This window comes from Stomoxys calcitrans, chromosome 4, assembly GCF_963082655.1.
Source record: "Stomoxys calcitrans chromosome 4, idStoCalc2.1, whole genome shotgun sequence".
In the NCBI taxonomy this organism is placed as follows: domain Eukaryota; kingdom Metazoa; phylum Arthropoda; class Insecta; order Diptera; family Muscidae; genus Stomoxys; species Stomoxys calcitrans.
This window is the reverse complement of record NC_081555.1, coordinates 228,549-244,563: the sequence shown is the minus strand read 5'-3', so window position 1 is coordinate 244,563 and position 16,015 is coordinate 228,549. Positions and strand designations below refer to the sequence as shown.

The 16,015-nt window shown below is 38.6% G+C and overlaps 1 protein-coding gene and 1 long non-coding RNA gene across 6 annotated transcripts in view; one reads left to right on the top strand and one right to left on the bottom strand.

Moving 5' to 3' along the window:
- Positions 1-9,025, top strand: part of LOC106088106 (uncharacterized) — an 86,791-nt gene extending 77,766 nt beyond the window's left edge. For all 5 annotated transcript variants that reach the window (XM_059367522.1, XM_013253418.2, XM_059367521.1 and 2 more), the window contains 2 exons: positions 1,291-1,708; positions 6,432-9,025. In XM_059367522.1, coding sequence (XP_059223505.1) covers positions 1,480-1,708; positions 6,432-7,876 — 1,674 coding nt within the window. In that variant the 5' untranslated portion in view covers positions 1,291-1,479 and the 3' untranslated portion in view covers positions 7,877-9,025. The remainder of the gene's footprint in view (positions 1-1,290; positions 1,709-6,431) is intronic.
- The window catches only part of LOC106088107 (uncharacterized), a 133,615-nt gene extending 119,970 nt beyond the window's left edge, over positions 1-13,645 (bottom strand). Inside the window, exon 1 of the long non-coding RNA XR_009398076.1 lies at positions 13,284-13,645. This is a non-coding gene — a long non-coding RNA (uncharacterized LOC106088107). The remainder of the gene's footprint in view (positions 1-13,283) is intronic.
- Positions 13,646-16,015: the final 2,370 nt, after the last annotated feature.

Below are 16,015 nucleotides of genomic sequence, written 5' to 3'. Positions count from 1 at the left end.
AATCGGAAATAGCAAAAAATTTCCTTAAAATGTTTTCAGCAAAATATAAAAATATAAACGAATTGTGTCCGTCAGTATAAAAAACGGTGGTGTGGCAAAATAGGATTTCCCTTCGAATTTCATTACCATGCAATGCCAAAACCAAATAAGAACAAATATTGATAATGTAGTATAATTGCATACAACCCGTTACAATGGAATTGCCCATATATAAAAAATATATAAAATTTTGTTTACATTTCATCAAATTTTAAAAATGGTGAAAAATTTATAGTTTTTAAAAAAAATTTACCTGGAAACGGTCAAAGTACTCTTAATTTTACATGTATTAAGTACACCAATCAATCCCATGGCAGCCGGTTGTACGTACCGGATTGACCCGATGAAGTCCTTCATCGGCAAGGGCTGCCGCTTCAGTGTACAACACACTGCTACAACAACAACCAATCAATAGAAAAATAAAAACGGACAATCCCGTATCCCGTTTTCGAAATATTGCATTTAAAATCGAACCAATTTAGCTACAAAATTGTATGTTTTGTTGAAAACCAACTACAGTCGAATACTCTATACCGAACGTATGAAATTAAGCAAACCAGTTGACCACTTCTGCTAAGTGTTGCCAACGAAATTTAATGTAAACGAAATGTAAATCGCACGAAACCCCAAGAAACAACCTATGCATCGCACGAATTTATTACGATTTGGACTCGCAAACTTTCGTGGAAATTGGAACAGGCCTGATAATCTGTGTTTTGCACGAAACCAAAAAAATATCCAAAATTTCGCTAAGGATATGACAATACATTTCTTATGGCATCAAAAATTTCGTTGGAGGGTCAAGCCGCCTTTTGGCCAAAAGAAAAAAAAACCCGATGGTCACTTGGCAACCCTTTAAATAGGCCACGAATGCGTCCATGTTTAAATGTTGCTTGAAACACAGATTAGCGAGCACAGTTTGTGACCATTGAGAAAAGGAAACAAAGAATACACAACGTATGGAACCCTCATGAAAACTGTAACGACTTTATTTATATCATCCATATAACTGAAATCATCGCCACCACCCGAAGAATTCTTGGACGGTCATTAAAGTTACAACATTTCGCTTATTCTTGGTGGCCTACCCTTTCTAAGTTATCAGTCGAACAAGGGCAAAATGTGCCGCATCAACCCTCATAAAATTGTTTCAAAGACTTGCACGCTAATTAAGATTTTGATTTCTTTAATTATAATGTTAATTTTTTCCCACTTATTTCACGATACCATTTTGTTTCTTATCTCTTCTAGGTTATTTCGCCAAATGTTCGAGAAGAGTAAACCGTTTGCCAATGCCTTCAACCTGCGTTTCTTTGTTGATGTTTACAAATTTTCTAATTAAAGTTCCCTAAGCCACCTGGATAGGCAAAAAGGCAGCAGCATAGCATCCGCAGGCGTTTGTCCTCCAAGGCTACACCCACAAAATACAGTTGGAGCACCATGGCTCGCACAAAAGTTATTTTGAAAATTCTTTTCACGCTATGCGTGTGGTCCTTTGTGATAATTGGTGTCTTCAAAATGCACGGTACAAACATTGTATCGCAAGAGTATGCAGCAGTTCAACTAAGTGGTCGTATCCTATTGCAAAAAGATATGAGATATGCCGAGCCCACATCGACTACGACGGACAGATTCGACCCTTCAGAAATATTGGTGGATAATCGAACAGGTAAGATTGCAACGCATACAAGTGGCAATACACTGAAAAAATGAGGTCAATCGAATGAGGAATCTCTTACTCAGACATCTGTTGGTGAAAACAAATTATTTCCTATCTTAAGATTTCGAAAGTCCCTGGAATTGATGGGATTAATAATATTCGTATAAAAAATCTGCCTGATTCAGCGTTAGATTTTCTAGCAAAAGTCTATAATTCTGCATTTCGAAATCATATTTTCCAAAAAATTTCAAACTGGCTACAGTAATCCCGATACAGGAATAAGGCAAAGATGGATAGCTGCCATGCAATTGTCGACCAATCAGTCTTCTTATTTGTAGAGGAATATAATTCGATTCATGACTGTCAGTACAGATTAAGCGCCGGTCACTCCACTACTCATCACATCTAAAGTGTAGTCAATATGGTAAAGACCAATAAGAACAGGAGGCTTTCAACTGGTGTTGTTCTCCTTGATATCGAGAAAGCTTTTGACGCTATTTGGCATAAAGATCTTCTGGTTTAGAATGAATATTCCCATAAATTTAACAAAGCTCATAAGTTTTTTAAATGACCGTAGGTCGATGTCAATGGCAGTCGGTCAACAGAACGCCCAATCCCTGCTGGAGTCCCTCAGGGATCGATCCTATCTCCTTTGCAGTATTCACTTTACACTTCGGATTTTAAAATTATCAATGGTTATAACACGGCTTTCTAACCAATAATATGTAAGGGAATAGTTTCAAATTCTATCGTGGGGAAATCCAGAAGGCTCTAAGCTCCGCTGTGAAATTTTTTTATTTTCCATAAATGAGCAAGACTCAACCCATTTTGTTTCCTTTCAATAACTCTTCGAAAAGGATTCCCTCCCTTCTTTCAACCCATTTTGTTTCCTTTCAACAACTCTCCGAAAAGAATTTGTTCCCGTAGACTTTCCTTACAGGATCGAGATTACGATTTTACAATACGTCAAAATATCTGGGAATGATTTTAGATATACAATTTAATTTTAGGGATCACCTGAATAGTGTGTGCCTCAAAGCCACTGCAATTCAGAATAAAAATCTGAAAATATAATGATATTTCTTGGTCGAAATTGAAATCGCGATACGGATAGCCAGTCATGTATAAGTAATTATGTATTTGAAGCAACGATTGTAATATTACTGAAAAGAAATTGCCTGATCAACAGATCCCTTACATACATTTCGAATGGTTGCTAGAGTCGTTTATCAATGTTGTTGCTCTGTTAATGTACATGTGGCTGTCGACACTACCTACGTATATGTCATATGGGAAAAGAATATGGAATGTAAATTGTACCTGTTCCTTATTGGGCAAATTTGCAAATATCCATTGAGACTACTGATAAATATCTCATTCATGGAACTTCCTTAACCCTTTCACTGCCGAATTAAAAGTAGCAATCATAAAATTACTTTCTCCTCGCAACTAGTTATTTGGAGTGCTATGAAGCGCAAAAGTTCTTTTTTCGAGAATATATGTTAGTTGGCTTGTCTGCAATAAAAGTCCTCCTGAGAGGACATTCGCAGTCAATGGAGTAAATCCAACGAAAATTTGCCAATGAATCAATAATAAGGGAATATAGCAATTGGCTTCAAATTTTGAACAGATACATCTTTTCGATGTAGGTCGTTAGGGATTGAAAATAGACCATAATGGTTCATATTTGGTTGTAGCTCCCATGTACACCGATCAACCGATATGATTTCTTTAATCAGTAGAGGGCGCAATTATTATCTGATTTCGCTGTAATTTTGCACGTTGACTACTATTATGACATTGAACTTACGTGCAAAGTTTGGTCTAATTCTTTCTATAACCCGATATAGCACCCATGTATACCGATCTATCGATTTAACTTATTAAGCCCCTAAAGGGCGAAATTATAATCTGATTTCGTTGAAGTTTTACGCATATGGTTTTGGTATGACTTCCAACAACTATGCCAAGTATGGCCTAAATCTGTTCGTAACCTGATTTTGCTGCCATATAAACCGATCTCCCAAATAGAATTCTTGAGCCTCTCGATGGCGCAATTCTTATCAATTTTGCTTTGCTTTTCCAATAATTGTGCTATGTTTGATTTAGTTCGGATCATATACTTATATAGCTACCATATTACCCGATTTCCCAATCTGACTTCTTGGGCGTCCAGAGGGCGCAGTTTTCATCTGATTTAGCTAAAAATGTGCACATATGCCGTTTTTGTATGACTTCCAACAACTGTGCCAAGTATGGTCAAAATCTGTTCATAACCTCATACAGCTGCCATATAAAGCGGTCTCCCACCAACTTGACTTTCTGGGCCTCCGAAGGGCACAATTATTACTTTATTTGCTTGAAATTTTGGAGGTGATGTTTTTCTATGACTATAATAATAGCCATGACAAGTACGGTTTAATTGGTCAATAACTTATTATAGCTCATATATATATGAAGTCATTCAAAAAACTTGACAAATGGGATCCATGGAGGGTGTAAAAGATTCGGTCGGGCCGAACTTAGCACGCTTTTACTTGTTTTCTCTATGAGTGGGAGCTAAGAAGGCCAGCGTGGCGCAGAGGTTAGCATGTCCGCATATAACACCGAGCGCCTGGGTTCAAATACCGACGTGAATTATCCCCTTGCTAATGTCGGCTACATTTCTGAGGTATCCTGCCATGTTAAAACTTCTCTACCAAGTGGTGTTGCTATGCGGCACGCCGTTCGGACTCGGCATAAAAAAGGAGGTCCCTTATGATTGAGCTTAAAACATTATTGGAATTGCACTCATTGATATGAGAGAAGTATCCCTCGTTACCAAATGGAATGTTCATGGGGAATTTAATAGTAGTATAAAGTACAAGCAATTGGGTGTCAAGTCAGGTCTGTACGGCGGATGACCCATTTTGTTCGGTCAACAAGGGCTCGTTTGAGTTGGTGTGTGAGAACTTGCGTTGGCTTGGTGAACATTGATTCGTCTTCTCTTGTTCGTTTTTCGACAACAAATTGCGGTTTACCTCTCGAAATTGACCTCCTACGTTAGTTAACGGCACAGTCGCAACATCACTAGTGTTTCCGAAGAAAAAAGGGCCCATTTGCTTCGAAGTTCTTCTTCCACGGTCAACATTTGTTGGATTTGGCTCGTCTTGGACGACCCACAGTGCTGTAGGATTGTGTTTCATCGCCATACAAAAATTTAATTTAATCAATTCAGTCTTGTTGTAAAAAGCCACGACAAAAGTTGTAAAAGAGCCGGCGATGTCCGTTCTATCGCTGACGCTCTCCAGTAGATACCGCTGATTGTTCGCGACTGCAGTTGCAGCTAATGCGTATGTAGCATTCAACTATCCGCAACCTGCGTACTCGAACGGTAGCTTCCGTCTTAACGTCTCGTGATAACGATGAACACCACATAGATCGGAGCTCAAAATTCCAGACTATGTGGTATTCGTAGTTATCCCGTACCGGGTATAAGGGTTGATTTTTTTGTTATTATCTTTTTGGCAACACTGGTTTAAACAGCTCACGCACGTTTCATGTTTTGTTTAAACGTCAAACATCTTCAGTTTTGTCTATAATTTAACCATGAATCGGCTTACAAACGAACAACGCTTGCAAATTACTGATGCCACACAGCACTTATTGAGAGGCGAGTTTGGTGAACATTTTATTTCACGTTCGGGACCGGTCAATTGGCCACCGTTGGAATACAACATTGAAGCATTTATTCGTGAGATACCGGCCGAAATGTTGGAAAGAGTATGACAAAATTGGACTAAGCGGGTGGACCATTGGAGTCACGGTCACGTCCAACATTTCCATGAAATAATCTTCAAATATTAAATTATATGGTCCGTACTATCGATCTAAATACAGATGTCATGCATTTATATGAACTTTGTTCTTTTGTTTGAAAATTTTCCTATAGCTCTTATTTAAATAATCACCCTTTATATGTATGTGTACTAGGGAGATACATTTTTTACAACCTGGTATTCCTGTATCATTTTTTGAGGAGTTTATATTAAAGATTAGATAAAATTTTACTAATATGGTGATTCGATAAAAAAAACCTCACGCACAAATTGATTTAAAAAAATTTCACGAAAGTGTTTTTTTAAATTTTAATGGAAATTTCAAAAAAGTGGTTTGTGCATGAGTTTTGCTAGTATTTTAATAGATTGTGTATTATTTTAGTGTTTAATAGGCAAAAGGTCATTTATTCGCGCAACAGGAACTAATTTTTGAGAAAAAAATTAAAAAGTTATCACACTAACGAACAAGGTCCTAAATTGACTTGCCGGGTAGAAATGTATTTATTTGGGGGATGAAAACTTTGTTTCCCCATATCATACTTAGACTGAGTGTTTATTTAAGATTAGACAAAATCTTAAATATAAGGCGATTCGATAGAAAAACCTCATGCACAAAATGATGTAAAAAATTGCATTCAAAGTGGTTTGTGGGTGAACTTCTTCAATATTTAAATGGAATACATTTTATTTAGTCATTAATTGGCAAAGCATTCGTGCAACAGGAAATAATCTTTGAAAAGAAAAGTTCAAAAAGTCAACACCCTAATGGATACTTTGTTGCATCGGAAATCAATATTTTGAGGTGTTACAAATAGAATGACAAAATGAATACATGAATGAATATCCGTATTTGACTAAAGATTTGAGTCACTTGTATTTAGCTTCTCATTTTTTTTTTCTTATTACCATTACAGCCATGGACGATGACCAACTGGTGCGTGATGTCGAATCCCGAATTCCTTCGCTGCCTATAGCCTATTGGAGCAAAAATAAGAACTTTCTTCAGCAAAAGTCATCAACATGTGCCAAATATCCGTCGATTTTTGAGCTGGAATTCAATAACATATACTGGCAGACGATGCGCACATCGAACGGAACGTTTCAGCTGTTTGGCGCCTACTACGATATCAGAAAGAACTCACTGTTAGGCCCTACAGTGCGTATTCTGGGCATGATCGATCGCATCGAACCGAAAGTGAAGACGTATTGCCAGTTTTGGTTTGATGGTCAAAAAGAGCCGTTCATAGTCAAGACATACGAGTACAAATACATCTGGTACAACAAATGGGGCAACTACAAGCAAGGAATTTATCAGCCCTATCTGATAGCGTGCAAAATACCCAAGCCATTCCATGGTGTAGTGCCCAGTTCGGTGTCGATGGTTGAAAAGGAATGTGATACTGCAACCAACAATTTGAGGGTAATCTACAATCGGCCGCCAGACGATCAGAAAAGGGGCTTTGCGGTATGCGTTAAGGGTTTAGACTTCCTATACGATGATCTGTCTGTGCGTCTAATTGAGTGGATAGAAATGCTGAACATTCTTGGGGCGGACAAAATATACTTCTACAATCTGCAGGTCCATCCGAATATTTCCAAAGTTCTCAGCCATTATGAGCAAGAGGGAAAAGTTCAGGTTATACCGTTGACTTTGCCCGGCGGTCAGCCGAATGTGCCTGGCTTCCAGCATTTGTACCTAACAAAGAAAACGAATCACAAACGGCAAAATGAAGTTATCCCATACAACGATTGCCTGTACAAGAATTTATACCTCTACGACTACATAGCGCTTCTCGACATAGACGAAGTTATTATGCCGAAAGGTAATTTTGTACTATGGTCCGAACTGATGGAAAAAGTGGTGCCCGAATCTCTCAAATTGCGACCAGAAGGATACCATAGTTTCAATTTCCGAAATGTATATTTTCTGGACGATCAGCAGCACGAGCACGGGTGGCACAAAGATATACCGAAGTACATGCACATGCTGCAACATGTTTACCGTGCCAAGAACTACACAAAACCGAACCAATATGTAAAATGTTTCCATAATCCGGAAAAAGTGTTGACCTTACACAATCACTTCCCATTAGCGTGTCTGGGTGGGGTGTGCAAGTCATACCCAGTGGACACAAAGGACGCCCACCTGCAACACTATCGGGCGGATTGCGTCAACACATTGAAAAAATCGTGCGTGGAATTTAGAGAAAATTCGGAGGAGGACAAAACCATATGGAAGTACAAGGACGAGCTCATAAGGCGTACAATAAAGACTCTGGAAACGCTTGGTTTCTTTCGCCGCCAGTCGGGCACATATGGCAGTGGATATGGGTCCACGACGCATTCTTCGGAGCGGTGATTGCCGAATTCTTGGTGGTCTTTGAAAATGCAAGAATGGTGGGGCATTTTACAAGGGGGTCAACAACGAATTAGTAAAACACCAACTGTCCCAGCTGAGAAAATGGAAGAGAATGGTGTACGCCGCTCCAGTACCCCAACCTTTATTGACACCAGTCGCAGCAATAATTCACATCCCACTGCCATCTCGAACAGCGGCTGCAGTCAGACATCCACAGAAGGTGTTGACACCGAAGTCCCGGACAACGCCACCGCAATACAAACCACCACGAGTTCTTTTGCAAGATAGTGATTCCTAAAATATCAAGACTTGAAGTAGTCCACATTTGCGTCACCCCTACATCCCATCATAAAGATTAAGAAAAAACCAAACCCCTTCCAATATCACGTCCACACACATCATATCATTTAAAGATCTATCCTGAAATTCTTCTCCTGCACTGTGCTGATGGTGGTCCGTTTGAAATGTCCACGCTGCTGTTTGGGACTAACAAAGCGAGTCCTTTTGTCACCACACTATAGCTCGACATTGGGTACACAGTCACACTTTATGCTGAAGGCCGCCGCTATCCCCTGCGAGAGGTTGAAATCTCTACAAAACTTGTGATCCCGCTACGAGCCTTACAGCAAATGTGCTCTCGTATTACATATATCCTATTTTTGTTTTTCTTAAAGTTAAAAAATATTATTTCCTTATTACATTTATTTGTAACTACTAGATGTATCAACACACGCCTACACATTTCTTTGTATGTACTACTTGCAGCGGAGTAAAAGTTGTTGCAATGAAAACCGAGTTTGTTAGAAAAAATGTGCCTTCTATGTAAAAATTACTTTTTTGTCTTTTTGTTCTACGTAGATGAAAAAAAAAAAGTCATTGTTATAATTTTACATTTTGTATGTACCTATGTATGTGTATATGTATGGTTGTATATATGTAAATAGACAGTAATTATAGATTAGCGCTACGCAGGTACAGCCACAAAAAGTTTCACCGCGACTCGAGACCACCATGTTTAAACCGCATCAGCATCCATGCATCACCCGCGCAATATATTAAAACGCCTCGAGAAGCACGCCCTACATACGCAACCTCCAAGTTTGAAATCTCTTTATGCAAGATATCCCGAACCACCATCAAACTATTTATTTAATTCTACAATGTATCATCATGCACAAGCCCTACACAATGCAGCTGCAACGGCAACTTTTTGCAAGGAGCATGCCTAACAACCAATAATGTTAACGGGTGGAAAAAATATTAGAGATTTGTTTGTTTCTACGGAGGTTGTTGTTCTCGATTACGGACATTCATCAAGTTTGTTTAGAACCTAGAATTTTATACATATACCTATGTATATGTATCGGAAAGGGCTTTTTTGTATTAACACTATACCCGGTATAAAATTTAGTTTTTATTCAAACTCAACTCTTTTTTACACATTTTTTAAAAAACATGCCAGTAGCGAAGGGTTAGGTCACGACGACTTTTTCATGCAAAAGTTACAAAATTTTCCCATCGAAAAACATTGGCCTTCAAACAAATCTGTTCGACGGCTGTTTCTTCATTTTCTCTTGAAACAAACCCCAATATACAACCTCAAACAAAATCTGTTCGACGGCTGCTTCTTCATTTTCTCTTGAAACAAACCCCAATATACAACCACTTACATATATACAATACATATTTACACACATAAAAACATACATGTTATTAAGAAATGCTAAGTTAAAGACTGAAGATTAGAAAATTGTTCATTGAAAATACTTAATAGATAATAGATAATACCAAAATATCAATAAGTAGCCTCTAAGCGGATTGTACAGCAACTACATGTAACTAACATACAATATATTAGCCATAAGTGATAGCCAGATACACACGTCAACTGACCCACGTGGGAATTTGACTCTAGATCGGATTTATCAAAACAAAACGCAATTTGTTTCAAGCTTCTGTGACCGAGAGGTTACACAAAGCGAAGCTTTAAACTTTATTCCTCTCTTGCTGTACATATTATGGCAACAGCCGTTACTGCATTTTCAAGTATGCCTACCTGTACATATCGGAAAGAACGCCTTGGTTGAAATTTTTATTCTAATACAGGATGCGCCAGAGAAAATTACTTATTTGAAAGATCAATAAAAACAGAAACAGTGCTACAGTTGATGTTTTTTGATTCTTTTTTTATTATTTGCGAATACAATATCACAATTTTTCATGCAGTCTTGAAAATGATACCGTATAAATGGCGACCTCCATTGCGAATACACCACTTGAGTCGATTTGTGTAATTCGCGGCATATCAATCGGTATATTGTCAATGGCGTCTTGAAAAATGTTCTTGAGCTGTGCTATGCTCCGTGGTCGAATGACAAAATCACTCCGACTCAAATCTTGATGGAGATCGCCTCCATCGACAGAGATCCGGAGGCCGGGGACATGTTGTCGCAATAAAATCCTTAAGTCTCGAGATGTGTGCGTGCTGAAGTGCCATCTTGGTGATACCATACGTTCTGTCGTTCTGATGTTAATTTCTTCGAGGCTGGGAAATACAACATTCCTCCATCATGTTTCTGCAACGAGCTGCATTAATGACAACTGCGCGTTCCGTTATCTTCAAAAAATAAGGACCAATTATTCCGATAAACGACATGGCACACCAGACAGTAACTTGTTCGCGTTGAAGTGGCTTTCGGGTGAAGTTCTCGCGGATTTACACCACTCCAATAACGCATGCTTTGCTTATTGACACATCCGGAAATGTGAAAGTAAACCTCGTCACTGGAAAAGACCACGTTGCGTAAGAACAGGCGAGCGGCCGTAAGAAAAGAAGCTCCCGACGGCAAAGGCTGACTGACTGGAGAGAGAAACAAACTTGGGGACTTCCCCCTCAAGATGTGCCCCATCCCCGTCCATCTCACCGCTCGGGAGCTTTTTTAAATAAGAAAGTTTCTCTGGCGCATCCTGTACTTGTTGAATTTTGGCATTATTTTTGGCAGTATCCATATACATATGTACATATATATATTTAAATTAAAATCATATAATTAAATTAACGTTAACAAAAAAACGCTATGCCAGAGTGCAGAACATCCATTTGTTTACTTATTTACACAAACTAAACGTAGTTATGTTTCACAAGCTTATATATAAACATATATACAAATGTATATGTGTGGTTAACTTTCACAATGTAATAAGATGTATTGATAACTACCTATTATATATGATCCTAACGAAGGAGAGGACATGTTGCAAGGAACTACAAAATAATAAAAGATGAAATACAAATAAAAAAAAAAACTTATATGTGATTGTTTCTTTCTTGGATTTTGCATTGAACGTTATCTGCCACCTGCCAATGTCTTTAGGATAGTCATTCAAACGAAGCATTTCCGTCTATTCCAAACAGAAATTTATACTAGCTAGTCCTGTCTTCTCGCTACACCCTAAAGTAGCTTTTGTAAACTAAATACTTAACTATTTTGAAGACGTTCCCAAAGCATAACATTATTGAGGACTATTTACTTTATATAGTTTGATTAATGTATGTAATTGTTAGTACCATATCTGATTCACAATGTTCAAAAGATCCCCCTTGTATCATTATAGCCTACACCACTATTGTGGTACATGGTATTATTTTCGTAGTAAATTTGGACGTGAAATGTGTTCTGTACTCCCAAAGACTCTTTTGGATTTTCATATTACCGAAAATAGGGGGTACAATTTTTAGGGCTACTTTGGGCTTTCCTAGTACCGGATTGATCCGATGGAGTCCTTCATCGTCAAATGCTGCCGCCTCAGTGTACAACACACTGCTACAACAACAACAACAAGTAATTTCAAACCATAAAAGAAGACTTAGAAAATATAGGCAAAAAATTCAAAAACCGGAACAGGCCTGACTGACAGTGTCACAAAAACTGCAACTATATGAACTGAGTCTGCAACAAAATATTAAGTTTGCAAGTTTAACTCCGATCGTTCTATCCAGGTCCACGTTCCACTGCTATGAGTGGTCAATTGCCAAAAACTATATTGAGGTCACAACAACAATTTTCAGCGATGATGTTTTATCCAATAATTCTGGCGACTTTATTCATCAATAATTTTATAATGCAATTATTATGAATTTGAAACGCTTGTTGTTGTTGGTGTTGTAGCCACATGTCTATATGTGGAGGTGGCGATCCTCATCTAGCTCCTATAGGTGACCAAGCTCGTTGACCATTGGTTATTTAAAGACGCCAACAACTCGCTTTGTCATATCGAGCATCATAGGCACTCAGTATTTGTGCAAGAGTCGGCGCCACCCGGCCTTTCACCGAGACTCTCTGCTCCATACCGCTGATTGTCCGCGACAGCAATTGTAGGTACTCCGTATGGAGCATTCCACTATCCGCAACCAGTGGAAGCGTCCGGAAGCTCGCAGCTAAGCTTCTCGTGATAACAATGAACACCACACAGATCGGAGCTCAAAGTTCCAGCCTGTGTGGTGCTCATAGTTATCCCGTGTTGTTGTTGTGTGTTGTTAAAGGCAAATATTTTTATGTGGAGGTAGCGATTCTCGTCAAGCTCCATAAGTGACCGAACTTGTTCCGGTCCTTAGAACCGATCGGCGCGGGAACGTTATAATCGTTCCCTCGCCTCTCCTGCACTGGGAAGAAAAACAAGTTTCACTTTAGGTTGTGAGTGAGTCTGATTGCAAACTGCCACTAAAGCCTAACCTTAAACTTTGCCTTTGAGAAGTCTTGAGTCACGTAAAACGTCTATTCTTTACATTTGGGAAGTCTTGAGCCAAGTAAAACGTATATCCTACGCCGACCGCGCGATGATATAGCAAGAAATCTCCTAGACTGGAAACCGCAAGGACAGCGAAGAAGGGGACGCCCGAAAAACACTTGGATCAGCTGCACGAAAATAAAGTTGGAATCAACCCATATATTGGGGAATCAGGTCAAGGCTTTGGTCAACGATAAGCTAGATGGAGAGAGCTTGGTGATGCCCTATGTTCACACTGAACAGGTTACTATTGGTCATATTTTTTGTAATATATTTAATATACTCCAATTGTAAACAAAGGATATATAGAGTAAAACTTCTAAGTAGTTCAGAGAGAGCTTGGTGATGCCCTATGTTCACACTGAACAGGTTACTATTGGTCATATTTTTTGTAATATATTTAATATACTCCAATTGTAAACAAAGGATATATAGAGTAAAACTTCTAAGTAGTTCATTTCTTAGTTTGAAAATAAATATTAGCGGATTGAGCATCATTTCACTTTGCGGAAAATTTGCAAAGCTGATCATGTGAGGAATAATCAAAAGTCCTTACAAAATGGGAGTAAGGTCATAGAATACGTACTACAGTTATGTATATATTACAATAAGCACTTACCCCAATCACAACGTCCAACCGCACCTGACCGATTGGCACATTGGCTGTGTCGTTACATGTTGTAGCAGTTGGAAGTGGTAGACCGCTAAAGTTCAAATGAATGGTTCTGCGCGTACAATGCACAAATGTTCTTGCTTCTTTTTGGTGCAGGAAATAATTCCGAAAATATTGTCGAAACACCAAACAATAACGATGAAATTACAAACCACAAAACACTATTCCATTTGCTGCTTTTTTGTGCGTCTTTTTACTTTCAATTTAAAATTTTGCGACACACGACCAAATTTATTTTATACTGATTGATTGCAGACATCAACGCCGGCACTTGAAGACAACATCGCCGTTTGCCATCGTTATGCAGCTTGGCAAAAGACAGCGCATGCACTCGACGTTTTTCACAATTACTTTTTTGAACAATACGTAAAAAACAATGATAAATTAACAATTTTATTCAATTTTTACCATAAGTAATTAGGAAAAGTCATACTGAATGAAATCAGCAAGTCATTTAAGTCCTTAATACATTATATGCTCATTTGCTTTTCCAATAAGCATTATTGAGCAGAATTTTTGCTATTGGAGAAAAAATTTGCTACAAACACTGCAAAAAAGGAACGCACACATTTGTTTCGAAAACACGAACAGATTTATTGCAAGAAATTTTAATATTTCTACAGCTTAACGCTATTTTGTTGCACACATGTATTCACACTTACTGTATGAATTGGTAGGCTGCTTTTGCAAAGGCAAGAAATTTTCTTCCCGTCAAACGTTACGATTCTAATAATTATATACCACCCATGTGAGCAATTTTTAAAATTAGATTTCCACACGGGCGGTTTCACTAACGTTGTGATGAGTAGCGTGGTTGGAGTATTATCTAATTTTTAGTATTTCTCCTTTTTAACACTCCATTGGCTGCAGATTTATCTATGCATTGCTAATGTTTCCGCATATGTTTTGCTCTAATGCTCCAACCACGCTACTCATCACAACGTAATTGAAACCGCCCATGTGGAAATCTAATTTTAAAAATTGCTCACATGGGTGGTATATAATTATTAGAATCGTAACGTTTGACGGGAAGAAAATTTCTTGCCTTTGCAAAAGCAGTCTACCAATTCATACAGTAAGTGTGAATACATGCGTGCAACAAAATAGCGTTAAGCTGTAGAAATATTCAAATTTCTTGTAGTAAATCTGTTCGTGTTTTCAAAATTTGTACAAATGTGTGTTTACTTTATTTGCAGTGTTTGTAGCAAATTTTTTCTCCAATAGCAAATTGTGGCTTTAATCAGGTTTACATAAATAGATTTATTCAAAAATTCTGCTGAATAACGCTTATTGGAAAAGCAAATGAGCATATAATTTATTAAGGGCTTAAATGACTTGCTGATTTCTTTCAGTATGACTTTCCCTAATTACTTATGGTAAAAATTTAATAAAATTGTTGTTTTTACGTACTGTTCAAAAAAGTAATTGTGAAAAACGTCGAGTGTGAACATCTTTACGGACAGTAAAATGGCCATAAGGGCAACAACAACCAGGACGGTAAGGTCACAAACAGTCTTGGAATGTAAGAAGTAGATTAACGGCTTCTCTGAGGATGGCACAATCCGCATCGTTTGGGTGCCGGGCCATGGCGGTGTAAGGGGGGACGCCAGAGAACTGCCGTCAATAAACTTGGTTAATCCGAAGCCTTTCGGGACAACGCACTCTGATTTAAGGGCGTGGGCGACAAACGCGCACGTAACACTATGGAACAGTGAAACATTCGACGAAAATCCTATGGGGTGATGCGGGTCGTGACAGGACGAGCCTATGACTGAAAGGAAGTAAGAAGGTCAGTATAGGTTTTGGTGTCATAACGGGACACATAGAACTACGAGCTCACTTATGCAAAATCGGTGCGGCAAGTGTTAGCACGTGGGGAAGATGATGAAACGTTGGAGCATTTCCTATGTCCAATGTCAGGGGGTGGCATGACAAACAATTAAAGATTTTGTAAGTAGCACCGAATTCCTAACTTAGATTTTCTTTTTCGAGATTTCTTTTTAGTATTTAGAGCGCACAACAAGCCGATTACTGGCTTATGTGTATGTCCACAGTGGCATGGGGCGGATTAAAATCCACACCCTCTTTTTCAACCTAACCTAACCTAACCTAAATCTTCAGCCACATTATTCACTACATACACGCATGAGGTGGGTAGGGAGCTAAATATGATGGTCGATGGAGTGACAATTCCGACCATCAAAAGTCCCAGAAGTTACTAATGGTATTTATGGGGTGATGATGTCGATGGAGTGACAATTCCGACCATCAAAAGTCCCAGAAGTTACTATTGGTATTTATGGGGTGCTGACAATGAAACCTTGTTGACCACGCTCAAAGCAATTGGCCGGTCAGTGATAAGATATGTAGCGCCAGTGTAGTCTCCTTAGCTATGTGACACGCTGTGGAATAATATTCATTTCTGTCAGAATGCCGCTCTTCGAACTGCAATGGTTCTCACGTGGACCACCTTCATCAGCAGACAAAGATCCTACCTGTAAGAAGACATAATTACATGCTGTCTATGCAACACCTTCTGAGCTGTTATCACAGGAATCGTCCAAATCATCATCTTGTGGATAGGTGTCTACCCGCCAGAAGCCTCAAATTGGATCTTTATGATCTACAGCGAAGATCAACGATACGAGAGAGAACCTCTAGATCAAGCGGCTTATAAG